Source organism: Gavia stellata, chromosome 3, assembly GCF_030936135.1.
Source record: "Gavia stellata isolate bGavSte3 chromosome 3, bGavSte3.hap2, whole genome shotgun sequence".
Lineage (NCBI taxonomy): Eukaryota > Metazoa > Chordata > Aves > Gaviiformes > Gaviidae > Gavia > Gavia stellata.
This window is the reverse complement of record NC_082596.1, coordinates 103,913,511-103,931,102: the sequence shown is the minus strand read 5'-3', so window position 1 is coordinate 103,931,102 and position 17,592 is coordinate 103,913,511. Positions and strand designations below refer to the sequence as shown.

Below are 17,592 nucleotides of genomic sequence, written 5' to 3'. Positions count from 1 at the left end.
TCGGAGCCTTCCCGCGTACTTAAAAAGAGCCTTTTACGTTCTCCCACTGAAGTGCTAAGTAGCCCGCGTTCGTCAGAGAGGCCGGCCGTTGGCTTTTGCGGCGGGGGGCTGCTTTTTGCCGAAGACTTCAAGGGCGGTAATAGGACAGTTTGACCAAACAGGCTTTTATCTTTCCGTGGCAGCGAGCGGCCCGTAGTGCCGTCCGTCAGGAGGCACCCGGCATGCCTGCGCGCTAACACAAACAAGAAAGGTGAAGCGTACAAAACGGAGCCCCGCTACGTTGTGTATTTAACATTTTTTTCCACTGTTTTGGTCTTGTATAAAATATGTTTCCTGGTTCGCAATATGTTTCCATGTGATCTCATTAACTCGTGCTCTAGGGCAGTTGGAAGTTACTGTCGAAATGTGATTTTAAGTTATTTTACCAATCAGATACACTGACCGTGCTTCCTTCCACCAAAAATACCTCACGTTTTATGTATATGAAAGTGTTGGGCAAGTGAGCACGGACGTCAACAGGATCACAGCCTACGCAACAGAAACTATGTTATTTTAAGTCTTTCAAAAAAAATGGGTTAAGAATTTGTCACAACAGAACTGGATTTTTTTCCTGTTATGTTACACATCTGTTCTATTTCAAACGCGAGGGCTGGAGGGGTGGGTTCCAACAAACAACTCGGGCTCCAAAAGCTACCCGGTCATAATGATTTCGAGATAACCAGATTTGATTACCTCCTCTGTCTCTTCCTGAATACGCGGTACGATTTTCATCAAAAGCCAGCGTGCCTTGGAAAATCACTGACGCCTTTCCCTCCCTCTCCTGCGTTCCCATCTCTTTGGGGGCAGGAGGCAACAGGCTCAGGCGGACCGTCGGCCGGGTGCTGTCTCCTTTCCCGGGGTTTTATAGCGGGCATCAGTCTAAAAGAGAAACTGCTTTTTTGTATTGTTTCTAAAATTGATGATGTTTTTCATTTCTCGTAATTAAAGCTCAATCCGCTTTAGGCTTTTGAAGTCCCGCAGCAAGGGAATAATAACAGTATATAACACTAAGAGTATAATTATGCCTGCCTTAACAGAAACACCGTCTTTCTGACCCTCATGCTTCTCTTGCTTGCTCACGAGGACGGTGAGATCGGAGGCTCAGCCCAGTCCCCAGGCTGTGGGCTCTTCGGAGCAGGTTTGGGCTCACGCATCCCCCTCAAGGGCTACGAGCGTGTGACTCCTATTCCTGCATGGGACTGGGCAGGCAGGTGCTGAGGATGGCAGGATGGGGTCGGAGGACAGAGCCCGACTCCGCAGCCGGGGCTGAAGTTGCCCAGGGTAACCCGGGTCTGCTGGGGATTTGTCCGCGGTGCTTCGGTTGCAGCCCGGGGCCTCGCGCCAAATCTTTGGGGGTAGAAAATATTTACAGAAGCACAGAATCACAGAATCATTAAGGTTGGAAAAGACCTGTAAGACCATCAAGTCCAACCATCAACCCAACCCCACCATGCCCATTAAACCATGTCCCGCAGTGCCACATCCACACGTTCCTTGAACACCTCCAGGGATGGTGACTCCACCACCTCCCTGGGCAGCCTCTTCCAATGCTTCACCACTCTCTCAGCCAAGAAATTTTTCCTCATATCCAACTTGAACTTCCCCTGGTGCAACTTGAGGCCATTTCCTCTAGTCCTGTCACTAGTCACTTGGGAGAAGAGACCAACACCCACCTCACCACAACCCCCTTTCAGGTAGTTGGAGAGAGCGATGAGGTCTCCCCTCAGCCTCCTCTTCTCCAGACTGAACCACCCCAGCTCCCTCAGCCGCTCCTCATCAGACTTGTGCTCCAGACCCCTCAACAGCTTAGAGACCAAGCAGAGGTTTTCAGGGGAAGTTTTGGAACACACCCCGAGGTAGCGATGGGAATCGTACCTTTTCCAGACCAAAATGGGTTACCTAAATGTACCAGTCTGCCTCAAAAGCTACTGGAAGTAAATCGTTAGGCGGAAAGTCAAGAGATGGTCTTTGTGAAATTCTGCTTTAGCTGTTAGCTCCAAGTTCTTCTTTTATTTCGGTATTTAGGCATTGTGCTGCCTCACTCAAATGGAAGAAGTTTCTGTCTGTAGTCCCTCTCTTACAGTTGATGTAGCAAGTAGTTTAAAAAGAAGCGCTCACCAGGCAGTGACCGTATGAGCGGGTGATGCTCTGTGTTTCTCCAGCCCTTGCTCTCCCAGTTGCATTCCGTTCTGTGACACTTCTCCATCACTCCTCGGTGCTCTGTAATGTAGGATCTCCCATGGGCAAACACCTCAAAGCCAAAATGGAACTACAGCACTGGACTTCTGCCCTTGGGTAAGGGGGGCAGTCTTAGTGACTAGTTCAAAAAAAAAAAATCCCATTTTTATTTTTTAGCCGCTCATTAGCATGTCCCAAATCATCTTATGTTACAACAAAAATACAGGTGCTCATGAAAGTGCCGGATTTCTGAGTATCTTACACATTTTTAATTACTTCCTCTTTAGCCGCTGTATTTGACTAAACACAACCTGAAATTTCCTAGACACGGTTTCTTAACTCGTTGAAAAGTAATGCATTGTAGTTACTTCAAGTGTCATCAGTTTGATCCAAGAAGCGTGTTGGCCTGTAACACTTGAGTTTTCATTAAATGTAGTGTTTTGTGGGCAGAGGGGGAAGAGATATGGTTGGGTTTGGTGGTTGGGCGTATGGCATGTATGACGTCTACCACACCAAAAGGAGCTTCCAGGAATAGACACCCAGTTCCAGGTGGCTTATAAAAGCTCCCTACTGTATTTTCTTGTACAGTTTATTTTTTTTAACCGTTGAAAGCCACATTTTCTTTAGCTGCAGTCTCTCTTTCAACCTCAAAAACATACATGTATGTCCTTGATCTCACAGGCACGGGGTCATGGACTTTTACTTACGGAGGCTGTAGTTTGCACCCAGAGAATGTATGCCTGGGTACCTGTCTGCCAGTTGCAAAAGCACATTTGGCTTTTCGCTGCATCAATGGGCTTGTTTATTTTTTGTGGATTTTTTGGATTCCACTTTTGTGACTGTGACAGCGTTAAACTCAAGCGTGCAAAAATCATTCATGGAGGCCCCAAACCATATGATTTCCTTAAAAATGGTGATTTTAAAATGTTGTGTATTTTTTCCTTCTTTCTTCTGGTTTGTGGACCTTTCAGATGCTATTGATGCTTTTTTTTTTTTTAAAAAAAAAAAAGAACAGATGTTTTGATCCAGATCATGAGATAGAGGACAACCTTCCTTGGGAGAAGTTGAGTTTCTCAAGAAATTGGGGTTTTCTGAAGGTGGAAAGGGGAACCAGCTATCTTGAGATGAGATAGTCACCAGCGCAGGAGTGCCGGATTTGCTGACCTGTGCATTCACGGCAAACCCGTGTGTTTATGGCAAGCGAGAGGAAGTTCCTCAGACAAAGCAAAGGCAGGGCTGTCTGGGCAAGACCCCGTGAAATGGGGACTAGTGGCTGTGTGTCGGTGACCATCTCCTGGGACTCGTTAGTGTTAATTGCGGGGCGGGGGGGAGTGGACAGGGAAGAGCCCGCGATGCCTCTAACCTTTTTCTCTCTCCCGCTAGATTCGTGCTGGATGGGGATATTTAGATGCATCAACAAATTCGGTTTGCCACCCCGTAGCAGTGGCTTTTGGTTACGTGAGGTTGCTGTACCGTAAGGCTGAAGACTGCTTGGAAGCCTGTCTCAGTGAACTGATTCTTTGTTGGTTTGTTTGTTTGATGTAATCCTCGCCACGCTTTCTCCTGACTGTTCTTCAGTTCATTCAGAGGCCCCTGTGAGCATCTTATTAATGGCCTTCCTTCACCAGCTCGTTTTAGCACCACGTGATTCTAAATTCAGATGGAGCAGAGACGCGATGCCAGCCGCTTGTTATCTCCATTCCCGCGGCAATCATTTCTTGTTCTTTCTCGAAGCCAACAAATGCAAAATTTCCCATGCAAATCGACCCCCGAGTGTGAAATTTTAGGGCAGTGGCGTTAAGTATTATCTGGGAGTATGGCGACGACTCGCGTTTTCAGACTGTAGCGTGGGGAATTCCAGTGCGCCGCATGCGCTCCGCGGAGGAGCTACTTGCTCCGCACGCCGGCAAAATACGGCCAAGTCTGGGGTGGGATGCAGCATCTATTTTAACGGCTCGCAGCCAAATTGCTCGATTGTCAGGCAGGAAATTAAAAAGGGAGCAAAATCTACCCACATTAACTCATAGGTGAAATATAAGGCGGGTTTATTTTTCTGACCACAGTCAAGTTGGTGGACACGTAGGCATTATCGTTGTTTTCTTACTCTTCCAAAAAACACACGAGGATCTTTAACCGGCGCCCGCTTCGATGTGAGACGCGGGTAGTAAATAATAAATGGTAACCCTATTTGCATTTGGTGCGCCGTTGGAGCGGGGGCAAGCTAGCAGCTTGGTAAAAGTTTCAGCAGCCCTGTGGTTTCTCTAGTTTATGTTTTTGTTTCCAAAAGAAGACCGCCTGTTAGAAGAAATAGGTTTAGTGCAGGGCGCCTGGTCTCAGCCATGCTCCTTCTAAGTCCCTCGATTTGCTTCGGGCGCGGACACACGCTTGCCCTCCTGCTCTTCCAGGCAGCGGCTTGTGCCTGGTGGTGACTCCGTGCTGCGGTGCTTGGCCGAGGAGCAGGGTTAGTCCCTGCGCGAGGCCGGCGTTTGTTCTTGACACCTTTTGCACGGCAGGGACAAAAATGTTTGCAAATCTCTTTTTCAAGTGGCCCTGGGCATCTAGTAGCTTAGAAAGTGTAATGGTAATTTAATTCCTGAGTGCATAGCAGTCATGTGAAAATGGGGCTTAAGCACCTTTGCAAAGTTTAGGAGAAGTTTTTGGCTTTGTTTCCTCCCTGTCTATATTCCAGTGTGCTGCTTAGTATCTATCTTTTTTTTTTTTTTTTTTTTGGGAACTTGATAAATCTTTCTGCTAAAGGCAGAAGTCAGCCAGACTGGATAATCTGTTTTTGATTTAATCATAGTGTGTATCTGGTGTATGCAAAATAAATCACTATTCATCTGTTTTGTAATCTGATTTATGTAGGATGGAGTTAACATTGAGCGAGTTTTCTACGGCCTGACACCAGGCTTTGTGAACCCGCCTTGAAACAACCATCCCTCATCACAGCATTTGGGAGGACTACAGTTAGATTTATTACGGCGTAGAAAGGAATGGGACAGGTTTTCGGTTGGTGGAAAATTTGATCTGCGGGAACTACGCCGATGTCTATTTGGTAGGAAGGCTGCGTGAAGACCTTTTATTTCTCTTCTTGACCCCCGTGGAGGGGCTCTTCTCCCCTCCGCGTGATGCTGGCTGGGTGAGGTACTTCGGGCCTTTTCAAATTGATAAGGTTTATTTGCGGCAACCAGATCTGATTTTACCACTACACCATTTGCTTGGTGACTTTTTCCTTTAGCCACGTTTAGCTGCAGGAAATTAAGTGCATGATGAAGATAACCTAGCATAGGAAATAGCTCTGACAGCCCCAGCCCATGACACTGTTAAATGCATCACTCTGCTTCCTTTATCAGGAAAACTGCCATTAATTGTCAATTTATAATTGGGCAGGTGGTATTTTGGAATTTCGATGATAGATTGCAGGCTACCAGCAAAACTGTATTTTTATTTTCAGGCTTTAGTTGAGAACATGAATTTTACAACTTAATTATACTGACATTTTCAGATGCTGATTTGAAAGGGGTTTTTGTGGGTTTTTTCCTTTGTTTTTTAAAGAAATGTAATTAGTTATGGAACTATTGCTTCCATGTATCTTAAAAAAAAAATCCCTCTTCGCTTGAGGGCTACATGCTGCTGGTCAAAGTTGTCCTTTTTAATTAAGTGTTAAAAATTTCTAATCTGATAGTTGTTGTGTCCTCAGAAAAAAAAAAAAAAAAATCCATTCAGTGAGAATTTACTTAAAACCAGAAACATCTGTTTAAAAATGTGCGCTGATCATCACCAGGAGAGAGACAGCTGTTTTGCTCTGCTCTTTGTCATTTATCATTAGTCAACTATGGTTTATCCAGAATTTTTTTTTTTTTGTTGAGACTTTCTCAGACTCAAGTACGTGGACCTAATGTGCTAGGCAAAGAATAGCAGCTATATACAACGGCCAATTGCCGGTTAATTTTTTGCCGTCTCTCGGCTCTTTGTATGAGCATCTAGTAGTGGAGGAGCTGCTCCTCGCCCCCAAGGTGGGTCCAGGTCGTTTTGGGGGAGAGGCTTGCACAGGAGCTCCGAAGACGTAGCGTCCTGTCTCTAGCCAAGGCTGGGGCTCCCATGCTTGGGGGAGCAGTAGCCAAATTGAGGATTTGCCCCTGTCTTGCCTCTGCAGAGGGTGTCCCGCCGGCTCCTGCTGAGTCCAGATGTTCATGGAGCTGGGAGCCCTCAAAGAGGCAACATCTTTTGGATGAGCTCATTTGGGCTGAGCTGGGAGCTGGATGGCTACTTCCTTCACAGAATCATTAAGGTTGGAAAAGACCTGTAAGATCATCAAGTCCAACCACCAACCCAACCCCACCATGCCCACTAAACCATGTCCCGCAGTGCCATGTCCACACCTTCCTTGAACCCCTCCAGGGATGGTGACTCCACCACCTCCCTGGACAGCCTCTTCCAATGCTTCACCACTCTCTCAGGAAAGAAATTTTTCCTAATATCCAGACTGAACCTCCCCTGGCGCAACTTGAGGCCATTTCCTCTTGTCCTGTCGCTTGTCACTTGGGAGAAGAGACCAACACCCACCTCGCCACAACCCCCTTTCAGGTAGTTGCAGAGAGCGATGAGGTCTCCCCTCAGCCTCCTCTTCTCCAGACTGAACAACCCCAGCTCCCTCAGCTGCTCCTCACAAGACTTGTGCTCCAGACCCCTCACCAGCTCCGTCGCCCTTCTCTGGACATGCTCCAGCACCTCAATGTCCTTCTCTCCTCCTCTGTTATTTTTGAGGCTGCTCCACATCCTGAGGGCTGGAGAGAAGAGCAGCTGGAAGTTCGGAGCCTGGGACTCGCCAGCGAGCCGTGCTGGGGTCGCGGGGGGTGCCCGGGGAGTGAGGGTGGTCCTGGTCCTCACCCGGGGCTGGGACTTAGTGGCTGCAGCTGACCCCTGTGATGTACGTCGTGCGTGTCTACGGGCATTTAAATCACGTGGCTTGAATTTATAAGAGTGAAGAAAGGTAATGTAGAGAAACTTAGCACCACCTGAGGTCCTGTCAGTGTATCTGCACACGTGTGCTAGCAGATATGAGAAATTTGCCAGTGATAAAGGGCTGGATAAGCACTTAAAAAAAAAAAAAAAATAAAAAAAAGGCAAAGAAAAAAAAAGCCAGGGCAAGCGGTTAAAGTCTCTGTCCTGCAGCGGGAGACAGCAGGGATGCTTTGGGGGATGTGAGAGCTATAATGCCTGAGGAGCCGCAAGCGCACTGGGTTAGCGTGTGGATCGCTGGGACGGTAAAATGGAGTGTTCGGGCTCCAGCTGAATATGTGCTTGTAATATACGCATCCGGTGCGGAAGCTCTTCTGCATCCTTTCCCTCCCAGCCAGCTCATTTCGGCCGTGATTCACGCTGCTCGGGCTGTCCTTGCGCCAGGGCTATGGCAGGGAGGCGGGGAGCCGGTAAATCCCCCGCGGCCGGCCTCCTCGCGGGCTGGGGCCAGGGCTAATTAGCCCTTCGGCTTCTCGTCCGCGTGCTGCGGCGGGACGAGCCCTCTCGCCGTGGCGGGTAGCCCCCGGTCCGTGGCGACAACAGAAGGTCGAGGACCCTGATTTTCTGCGTGCTGGTTGTCTTCTCCAGGCTGATGGGAGGGATAATAGAAGTTTGATGTAAGAGGGCAGGGTAGTACCTTGCGGTTGTGCCGCTTAACTACTTGTAAAGGCTTTTGCGGGATACCTGGTACGGAGAATTCCCCAAAGGAAAGACTATACGCTAGACATAAAACTGGTGTTTTCACCGTGAAGCTTTTTGCTTCAATTTTAAGATCAATAAATTTGTTTCAGCCCTACTATTTCTACAGTGCTTGCTTGTTTCTTTTTTTTTTTTCTTTTTCTCAACCCAAAGCGTCAGCTTGGCATTTCTTACAGCCGAGCTCTCCTGACTATTTTCAAGCGTGGTTTTACACTGGAAGTGGGTTTCTAACAAGGACCCTTCCCCACCGTCACACGCTGTCGGGCCTCCTTGCTTGTCTGATGGTAACGAGTCCTTAATATTTTAGTTAATTGCGGAGTCAATACAGGGCCGGGAGAGCGAGCTGGGTTTTCTTGGGGCTTGCGCGTCATCGTTAGTAGGGTTTGTAAGCAAGTTCTGACTTCAGAGCTTGCTCCCTTGCAGTGCCTGAACCAGAAAGAGATTGGCTTCACTTTGAGACTCTCTGACGTGTTGTGTGTCGGGAAGGAAGCTGGGAAATGGCTTTTTTCCTTCTTTGTGCCCCCTGTAAACTCAGCAGATTTGTTGAAATCCATTAGATTCATTAAATGCAGAGCTCCTCCAGAGCTGGTTTGGCATTCACTTTCACAGCAGAAATCCTCGTCCTTAAATTCCTCTGCCTCTTTCTGCCTACCTTTCTCCTTTTGGTTCAAGAATCGATGTATTAAGATATTTGTAAGCTGTGTCTTAACATTTTTCCATCTTGTTTACAAATCGGATGGCATCTGGGCCATCAGATATGCTCAACCCATAAATCTTCGTAAAATAACCATTACCTTCTAAATTACTTGCGTTGTGGCATTATCCATACTGATGAAATGTTAAATGTAAGATGGTGAAGGATGAACTGCGAAACACGGTCTCTAAAGTAATAGTGCTGGATGCTTGTGGTTTGTCATAGTGTACTTGACGTTAATTTTTAATACGTTTTCCTTTCCATTATAGCCCATCCCTGCCTGCCCTTGATTGGCAGCTGCCATCTCACTCAGGACCTTATGAACTGCGTATTGAAGTGCAGCCGAAATCCCACCACCGAGCTCATTACGAGACGGAAGGCAGTCGAGGGGCTGTGAAGGCATCTGCGGGGGGCCACCCTATTGTGCAGGTACCAAAACGTGTAACGAGCAGCACAGGTTGTTTTATCTCGGCGCTCTGTGGTGAACACCCTTTCTTCTCCAAAACCAAAAAGTGACGGGAGATTTTCCCTGTCCTCAAAGATTACTGCACCTAAATGCGCCGTAAGAGCGTGTTTTAAACTGGACGGACCAAGCCTTTACTAAAAACAAGGCAAGAGCATCCACTTGCTCTTAGCCACGTGAATAGGGCTGCTCTGTCCGTGTACGACGTAGCAAGTGTTCAGCTGGCAAGCGGTGCCCGGGGACCTATCTGTGCAGTCAGATTCCAGACATGCAATTTATACTCAAATCAGCTGGGGACGTGCCTCAGTACACTTAGTCCTTAACTTGTGGTTGGATTAATCAGAGCTGTGAACATGTGTTGGAGGGCAGAGCCGTAGCAGCAACGTGGAAGTATGTCGCTGGTTTGGGTGTTGCAGTGAATGCTGAGCAAAGTTTTTTTGAGTTTCTGCTCAAAGAAGAAACTCTTTTCTTGAGTTTCTTCAAAAAATTGCCTTTTGAGTTTCTTCTGTTTAGTTCCTTAAGCCCTTCCAGCCACTCTGGAAAACATCTGAGGTCTGAATCTAGTTTTGTGAATTGTACCGGCCTCTTCAGTTACTGTATATAAAGCATTTAATTTAATAACGCTGTAAGCTGACCCTTAATTCATTTACATGACTGGTCTCATTCATTTTTAAAGGACGGGAGTGGGAAGAATAAGATTTGGTTGTTTAAAAGAAAAAAAAGAAAAAATCGCGGGACAGAGCCAGCTGTGCCTGCCCCTCCTCAGCTGCATTTTCCGCACCCAAAAGTTAAGCTCGCGGTGCCTTCTGCCGGGGTTGTGACCCCCTGGGCAACGGAGCCCAGGTTTTACCATTGCCCAGACGCCGTGGGACCCACGGGTGTCCGGGCACTGTCTGTGGGAGGGAGGGAGGCAGGCGCTGCCGCTGCCTGGGTTTAAGCCACGGCTCTTCCCGTAGGAGCAGCGGCTTGTCGAAAGACCGGATGGCTCAAGTCAATGTACAGACCGCACGTGCAGGGCTCGCGCGCGTTTATTTGCTGTAAAACCCTGGTAGCAAAGAGGTCGTTGGAAGGAACGATGCGCGTTTGAGATGACGTTGAGCAGGGAACGCCACCGCAGAATTGCGGTGGTGCTGCGGCGGCTGGAAGAGGAAAGCGAGGGGAGTTGTCAGCGACAACACAGTTCGCTCTTTAGCTCTGCCAAAACTCCTCAGTGACACGGGATTATGGAAGTGATCTGCTGAAAGACGAAAGGTTTTAGCAGAACGTTTGTGAATGATATTAAAGAGGGGTTTGTGGCAGAGACGCTTGATGACAATTAATACCTGCTCCGTTTGTGGCTTGATGCAAAGAAATGTAAATGGGGAGGCATCAATTCGCAGCGGCCAGCCTGGCGTTTAAAGTTTCCTACGTGCTTTTTGGAAAGACCGAATGTGATGCCAACATTTAATTGGACTAAATGCGTCCAGACATTTCCCCTCTCATCCCCTGTCCCAGTCTGTCGGGAGTGAGCGTGCTACTTCCAAACAAAAACAAGTGTCAGAAAAGAGGAGAGGAAACTGCGGAAGGGCATGAAGGGAGAGGGGAGGAAACAGCCAGTCCTAGCCCTGTCAATTGGCTCTACCGGTTTAATAAAGATTAATGTATTTTTCAGTCCTTTTATTACAACCTGAACATCCTTTTCTCCAAAAAGAACAGAAACCTAAAGAGGGCCAGAAAAAGCTTCTCCATGCTAATATTGCCATCCCAGCCAGAGTTATCTGTCTGAGGAAATACTTAAGAGCTTCTGACTTAGACCAGAGTTGGATGGATGGATGGATGAAAAGTACTTCCAAAAAGATAGAAAATACTTATGAATACTTTTTATAAGAGAAATAGTAAGTACTTATAAATAAAGAAGTACTTCAAAAACCAGAAGTACTTCTAAATAAGTGAAAGGACGAGGAGGAAATCTAAGGGGTAACTTCTGATAAATCGGTGACTGACAAAAGCTGTAAAATGCGCCTCTGAATCAACATATTTCCAGATGTTGCAGGGGTTCGGGTCGGGTTTGATTCAGTCCGCTATGTTACACAGAAAGGAGCCCAAGCTTTGAAGTTCACACCCAGGTGTTAGCTCAAACAGTATCTGAGTGTCTTCAGGTGAGAGATTTTGAATCAAGCTTTTCCCTCTAATATTTCCCGGTGTTTTCAATTGAGTTGACTCAGGGAAGCCCCTCATAAAACTGCTCCGACCTCTTGCACTACCCTTTTGCGTTATTGTTTTTGCCTCCCGTGGGCAGTCAGGTCTTTCTTATGTCGCTGCTTTGAGGGCGTTTGCTTAAATTCTGCTTTTCTTAAAGCTTTTCCCCTTTACCTTCGACAAGAGGAGAATGCAGAAGAGGTCTCTTCCTTCTCCATTTCAAACCCCATCTCGCTAGCATCCTGCTTCCCAAACCGGGAAATCTTCTCGCACTAATACCTCCGCATATCTATAGGGCGTGCTAAGGCAGAGGAGAAGTAAATCCAAAAAGCATCCGCTGCTCATGGCACGGTTCCCCAGCAAAATTGCCAGGAGGTTGCTTTCTCTGCAGCCGGGGTGTGTTTTATCTGTTTTTTTTTCCAGGCAACATTAGCTTCCTTGCTGCTGCTACATCTCTTCTCCTAGGAGGTGGAAGGGTCCGGGAATCAAAGTTTTCCGAGGCAAGCATGCTGGACGAGGGGAGCGGTGGTGTAGGAGGGCAGGAGTCTCTCGCGGGTGTGACATGAAGTCTGGGGCTGGAGACCAATTTTTCCCTCGGCTCCGGTGGCTCCTCCAGCCCGTTGACTTTTCTCTGGAGCTGGAGCGGGTCGCACGTAAAGCTGAAGAGCTTTGCACTGGGACCCAGCAGCACGCTCAACGCCCGCCGGTGTGTGAGATCACTCTCCTCTCCCAAACCTGAGCCTGGGAAAGGGCAGGCAGTGCTGAGCGTGGCGGGGTGCCGTGGGGTTGATGCTGACCCGCGGAAGGGGCAAGGGTGGTGGGTGCTGCCCGTGGCAGCAGAGTCTTGCCCCGACCTGGTGCTGGAAGGCGCCACTCGCTCCTTATCATCTCTCCATCATCTGCATGGGGCTTGATCACTTGGAGACTCCTGCGGGCGTATTTCGTGCCAGCAGGATTTCCTATGGCTTTCCTTCTGTGGGGTGCTGCACCCTCCCTTCTGCACTTAGCAATGATACGGTTTTGAGCGCTTCAAGTTGCCCGTGCGGGCTAATGAGCGCCGGTAACGCAATATTCCTCTCTCTCACATTTCGCCTTTGCCTGTTCGGGTGTTTGGCTGCTGTGGCAGCCCCAAGCTATCGCTGTTCTCGATTGCTAAACGTCTTGAGAGTGGGACGAGCCGGCACACCTAGCAAGCTAAAAATGTTGCAGAAGATTGGCAAGCGAGGGGTGCCGGGGAGCGGTGCTGGTGAGCTCACGGCTGGCACCGGCTTTTACCCCTTGGCTCGGGGAAGTATTTTGCGAGTTGTCGTTGCCTTCGGTGATTTCAGACTGGGGTACTCCCCGCTCTGAGTCAGAACGGGGCCGGTGCCCCAGCTGGCGTCGGGCGTTACGAAGCTGCCCGCCGTGCCGGGCGAGGGTGAAACCTGGGACCACTTTGGGGGGCGAAATCACGCCTGGCCCCTCCGCAGTTGCGGCTAGGGTGAGGATTTCTCTGAACGGAGCAAGGTGAAGTGAATGGGGACTTTAGGAAACCCACCGCGTTGGGTAGCTACAGCCACATTTTAAGTGAGGTGAATTAATTCAAGGGGTTTACATCCAGAACGTCTTAAAAATGTCCTCCATTTAGACCTATCTCCCATTCTTCATCTTAAAAGTGGTGGTAAGGACTTGCACAAGATGGGGGTTACATTCCAGTCAGCTGCAGGTAAGTAATCTGGCAGATAAAAGTTTGGGATCCCCGGGGAGGGATGGCACCAGATTATAAATACATGGTCTATAGATATTCTAATTAATAACTCATCTTTGGAATAAGTCAAGCACTTTGGCTGTCTGAGATGGAATTTTTACAAGCAGGGCGCGGTGTATCTGTGAGATAAAATCCAAATACTCAAGAATGTTTAATTAAAGGGTATGATTTACTCCCATAGAAGACTGGACTAAAGGGTGAAAGAAAATACTCAAATGCACAGAATAGTCTAGTAAGCACTTTCAAAAGTCATGATTATTACTCAGGTTTTTGACGCAAAATATGCCAGGAATTTTCTTCACGATCACTCTTGACGTGAGGTAGATAAATTGGTTAGAAAAAGGGAAGAAAAAGAGTTGCAGGGTTTTTCCTTTTTTATCTAGGTAACTGGTACTAGCCAGAATTTGTTTTCCTCTTGGAAAAATAAGTTAATACTGAAGATACAGTGAATGCTGCCTTGCCTTTTACTGTATCGCTTTGCAGTGAGATGGTAGAGGTTGTGTATGGCTTGTGCACTCCAATATAGAATTTAATCTGAGCCTGTGAACAGATGAATAGTCTGAACTCCCTCATTTTACAGGCAAAACACAATGATTTGTCTGCTGATTTACATAGTCAAAATGTTGTCTGTGCCAGGAGACTGGCTCACAAGAGTTGGCTTGCGTCATTTCTCAACAAGATCTCAAGTAGGCACTTTGGGTCTGATTTTCAAAGGCCTTGAGGCATATATTGGGATTTTTAAATCCCCTTATGACTAACAAGTGTCAGACTCTTCTCTGAAGGAATTGCTGTCTCAGTATTTCCGTACATCTCCGTGTGACCATAATTGGCCACCAACATGCCTCTGAGGTATTTGCCCACCCCGGTAACACATGGAGCGTGTTATCGTTTGCTTCCCAAGGATCCGTTGGTTTTGTTGCTTTCGGATAACGAGCCCAAGTAGTCCAGGTCCAGGTGCTGGCCACTGCAGGTGTCTATCAGAGTCCTTTCATCTTCCCGACCCAAGAGCTATGAATACCTTTTGCAAACCCCTTGGGGAGTAGAAAGCCTTGTCGATGAAACGGTTGTAACTTCAGGCGGCAGCAGTCGGTCCGGCGACCTGCGAATGCGTTCAGGTTGGGGCTTTATGTTTAACATCACAGTCTCCTATAGCACTTCTCATACGCACGGCCTCACAAATAGTTAACAGCGGGAGGTACCAGGGTTGTGCAGTTACACAGAAGGCAAGATGGGAGGAAGAGAGAAATGAAGAGCTAAAGGAAAAGCCTGGAAGGAGGTGTTCACCATTGATGACAGGAAGGAGATGAAGGGATAAGAAAGCGGAGAGGAAGGCTCTTCCAGACAGGACAAGAGGAAATGGCCTCAAGTTGCGCCAGGGGAGGTTCAGGCTGGATATTAGGAAAAATTTCTTTACTGGGAGAGTGGTGAAGCATTGGAACAGGCTGCCCAGGGAGGTGGTGGAGTCACCATCCCTGGAGGGGTTCAAGGAATGTGTGGACATGGCACTGTGGGACATGGTCTAGTGGGCATGGTGGTGTTAGTTGATGTTTGGGCTTGATGATCTTACAGGTCTTTTCCAACCTTAGTGATTCTCTGATAGAGTCCTTCGCAGCAATGCCCTGATGCTGCACAGCAAAAGCGAGCCCGTGGTTAATTTTTAAGTACGTAACACGGGACTTCTTATATACCTGCGGTGCGTGCGTAAGTGCTTTTCTTGGTAGGGTTCCCCCAGTGCTGCGAGCTTGTTTTAAGCAAGAGGGCTGCCACCATTGCTAGGTGAGCCAAGGGAGCTGGAAGGAAAACAGCCCCTGGTGGGTCCAGCTCATGGCCATCTGACACCTGACCAAGAGGAGTGGATGTGGAAAAAATGGTGTTGGTCGCTTTCCCCTTCCCTCTCTGGGTCTATCAGAGCAGAGAAGAGGGCATATTCTCATTAGTAAGCAGTGATTCAACTTGTCATGCCACAGTGGACTTCCTCTCTGTGCTGCTCTTAACTTCTCTTTAGAAGACAACGTCATCCTTTCATCCAGATGGAAATACAATCCTTTCTTATGGTGAGGATATAAAGACGTTGGCAAGCACCTGTTAGCCAGGTTGCAATTAATAGCACAAAGCCATGCAACCATGCAGCAAACCAGACAGGGAGCCTCCATTTTATAGCCTTGTTTTAGACAGCCGGTACTTCTTAAGAATAAATCTAAGCTGAATGGCTTTCTCACTTCTTGCATCTGTATAGTTAAAGCTAACCTCAAACTAGCAGACAGATAATCAAAACTGAAAAGGAGAATGATTTGGCAGATGTTTTTAAGGCTGCTGTTGCTTCTATAAATCCAACAAATGGAAGAAAGCCCATTGAAAGCTTTTTATCGCGGTTTTTCGTCGTTAGAAGATCGTATTTTGGGAAGGGGGGAGTTTCTCTTTTTTTTGGTATTTCGCATGAGGTTGGTCCCACAGGGCAGCTCCACGAGCACAGCCGTATAGATAGCTTATGGCCTCCCTGAGAAGAGCCAAGTCCAGAAGGGAACCGTTCTGGAAAGCACGCTGCTGTCAGCCGGTGAAGGCTTCACAACCCTGAAAAAGCAACTTCAGCTCTGATTTACGAGCAGTCCTGGGGACAGGCCTCTGCTCTTTGGCGCAACGGCCCTTTCCAAATGAAAAACGAAATTTCCACCAGCCAGCGCGTGGGGGATGGACTCCGCTCTCCTTTAAAAATGATACCTCGCCCACGCTCGGCCTGACGGACGCCGCAGTACATATCCCGGCTGTTAGGACGCCGAGATACTCAATCTGGCTTTCCAGCCCGAAGGATTTAGCCCAACATCCTACGTTTGCCTCCAGCTTGGACTCGCTGCCTGCCGGCTAAGCAGAAGTTGGTGGTGGCCTTGAGGGAGGAGGGGATGGAAAGCATTCCCACTCCTCCGGTGTTGCTGTCTCCGTTCCCTCGGGAAAAGGGGATGATGATATCAGCTCCCGGCTTTCCTCTTCCTTGGCCTCTCCCGGTTTCCCTTCTGCCTCGTCCTTTGCGACAAGGGAGTTGGTGGCATTGCTCTTGCCGTGTGGGGTATCTTCTAGCTGTCCTCTGGTGGGGGTTGATAAGGCGAAGACTTTCTAGGTTAGACCTAGGAAGGAAGCGGAGGAGTCATCTTTATCTCCACGGCTGCTCACAGAGCCATCCTTTCTGCTTCCCTTCTCGGGCTGGTTTTGGTGACCAGCAGCACACACGCACTGCGAGTCGAGAAACGATGTGATGGAAGTCGCTGCAAGACCGAGAAAGACAGAACATAAATGTAGTAGTCTTTCTTCTCTTAATCCTTGTTTACTTTGTCCTCAGGTCTCACGCTGCATCTTTTCACTTGGTGAATTTTTTGCAGTGCGGACAGAGTTTTTTCTGCACGCTGTCTGAAAGGGCGATTCATCATTATTTTGGAAGCATACCTCAAAATCGTGTATCACTTCTCTCCGGGGAGGAATCAGGACTCATCCTTGAGTATTTGAGTGCTGTGATTTTTTTGTCCTTCACATCGCTTTTGCCCCCTGCTTAATATTGCATCACTCCTGCTAAAAGTTGCAGACACCGTGTCTCTTGCTCTGTCTCCGAATTTTCTTTCTAGAAGTTGCCATTCCCCTTTCCCGCAAGCGATCAGGTCCCAAGCAAGATAAGAAAAATCCCCCGTGCCTTGTTTTTTCTACCTAACTAAATAAAGTGCAAGCGTGTCCGTGGGCTTGGGGAGTATCTGTCAGTGGGTGGTGTTCAGTGAAGATGGAAACAAACAAATTAATGTAATCAGCAGTTGAGATAGGTGATTTCTCTGCAGCGGTGCGCTAGGAAAATACCTGCACAAGCCGCAGCAGCCCGGCAAAGGCGTTTGCGGTACTGCTAGCGAGGCTGCTGCAAATGTGCTTACGGAGCTAAATGTTCCCAGTTCCTTCCTTTGTACTCTCTGTCAAGATCTGCCAGAGCTCGGGAGCCCATAGTGTGATCTGTTCTCTCTTCTATTTCTTTTTAAAGGAAGTATTAGAAAGAAACAGTTCAGCTTAAGTGATACAAGAAGAGAAAAACAACAGCCAGTGAGATTCCTGAGGGTTTTGGCACATTTGAAAGCTTAAAAAATGGTCATAATGTAAAAACAAAAATTGGCAATTGCTTAATTCATGCTCTAATGGACCTTTGTCTTTTGGGAACATTATTTGAATGCCTGAGCTATTCATGTTAACAAATGGCCCCTGCATCTGCATAGTGATCGCTCTCTCACAAGGAGAATTAGTGGTGGGGGTGGCGGGGGGGCCCAGTAAATCAGTGGTAGAAGCACCCTTCCACTGAAAACGCATGTGTCAGGGGGAACACCTGGAAGTGATGAGAAGCACAGAATCAGAAGGCTGCAGTTCTGCAGACCTCTCTGAGCTTCAGCAGCTCTTCTTCTGCCCTCCCGGCGTCCGAGAAGGAGCTGCAGATGCTTCTGGTTAGCCAAAAGAGGCTACCAGTAGTCACACAGAATCACAGAATCACTAAGGTTGGAAAAGACCTGTAAGATCATCAAGTCCAACCATCAACTAACACCACCATGCCCACTA

General features: G+C 47.9%; 1 protein-coding gene across 2 annotated transcripts in view; it reads left to right on the top strand.

The window, feature by feature from the left end:
* NFATC1 (nuclear factor of activated T cells 1) overlaps positions 1 to 17,592 on the top strand; it is a 120,090-nt gene that overhangs the window by 13,043 nt on the left and 89,455 nt on the right. For both annotated transcript variants that reach the window (XM_059815459.1, XM_059815460.1), the window contains exon 3: positions 8,902 to 9,061. In XM_059815459.1, the coding sequence (XP_059671442.1) occupies positions 8,902 to 9,061 (160 nt within the window). The remainder of the gene's footprint in view (positions 1 to 8,901; positions 9,062 to 17,592) is intronic.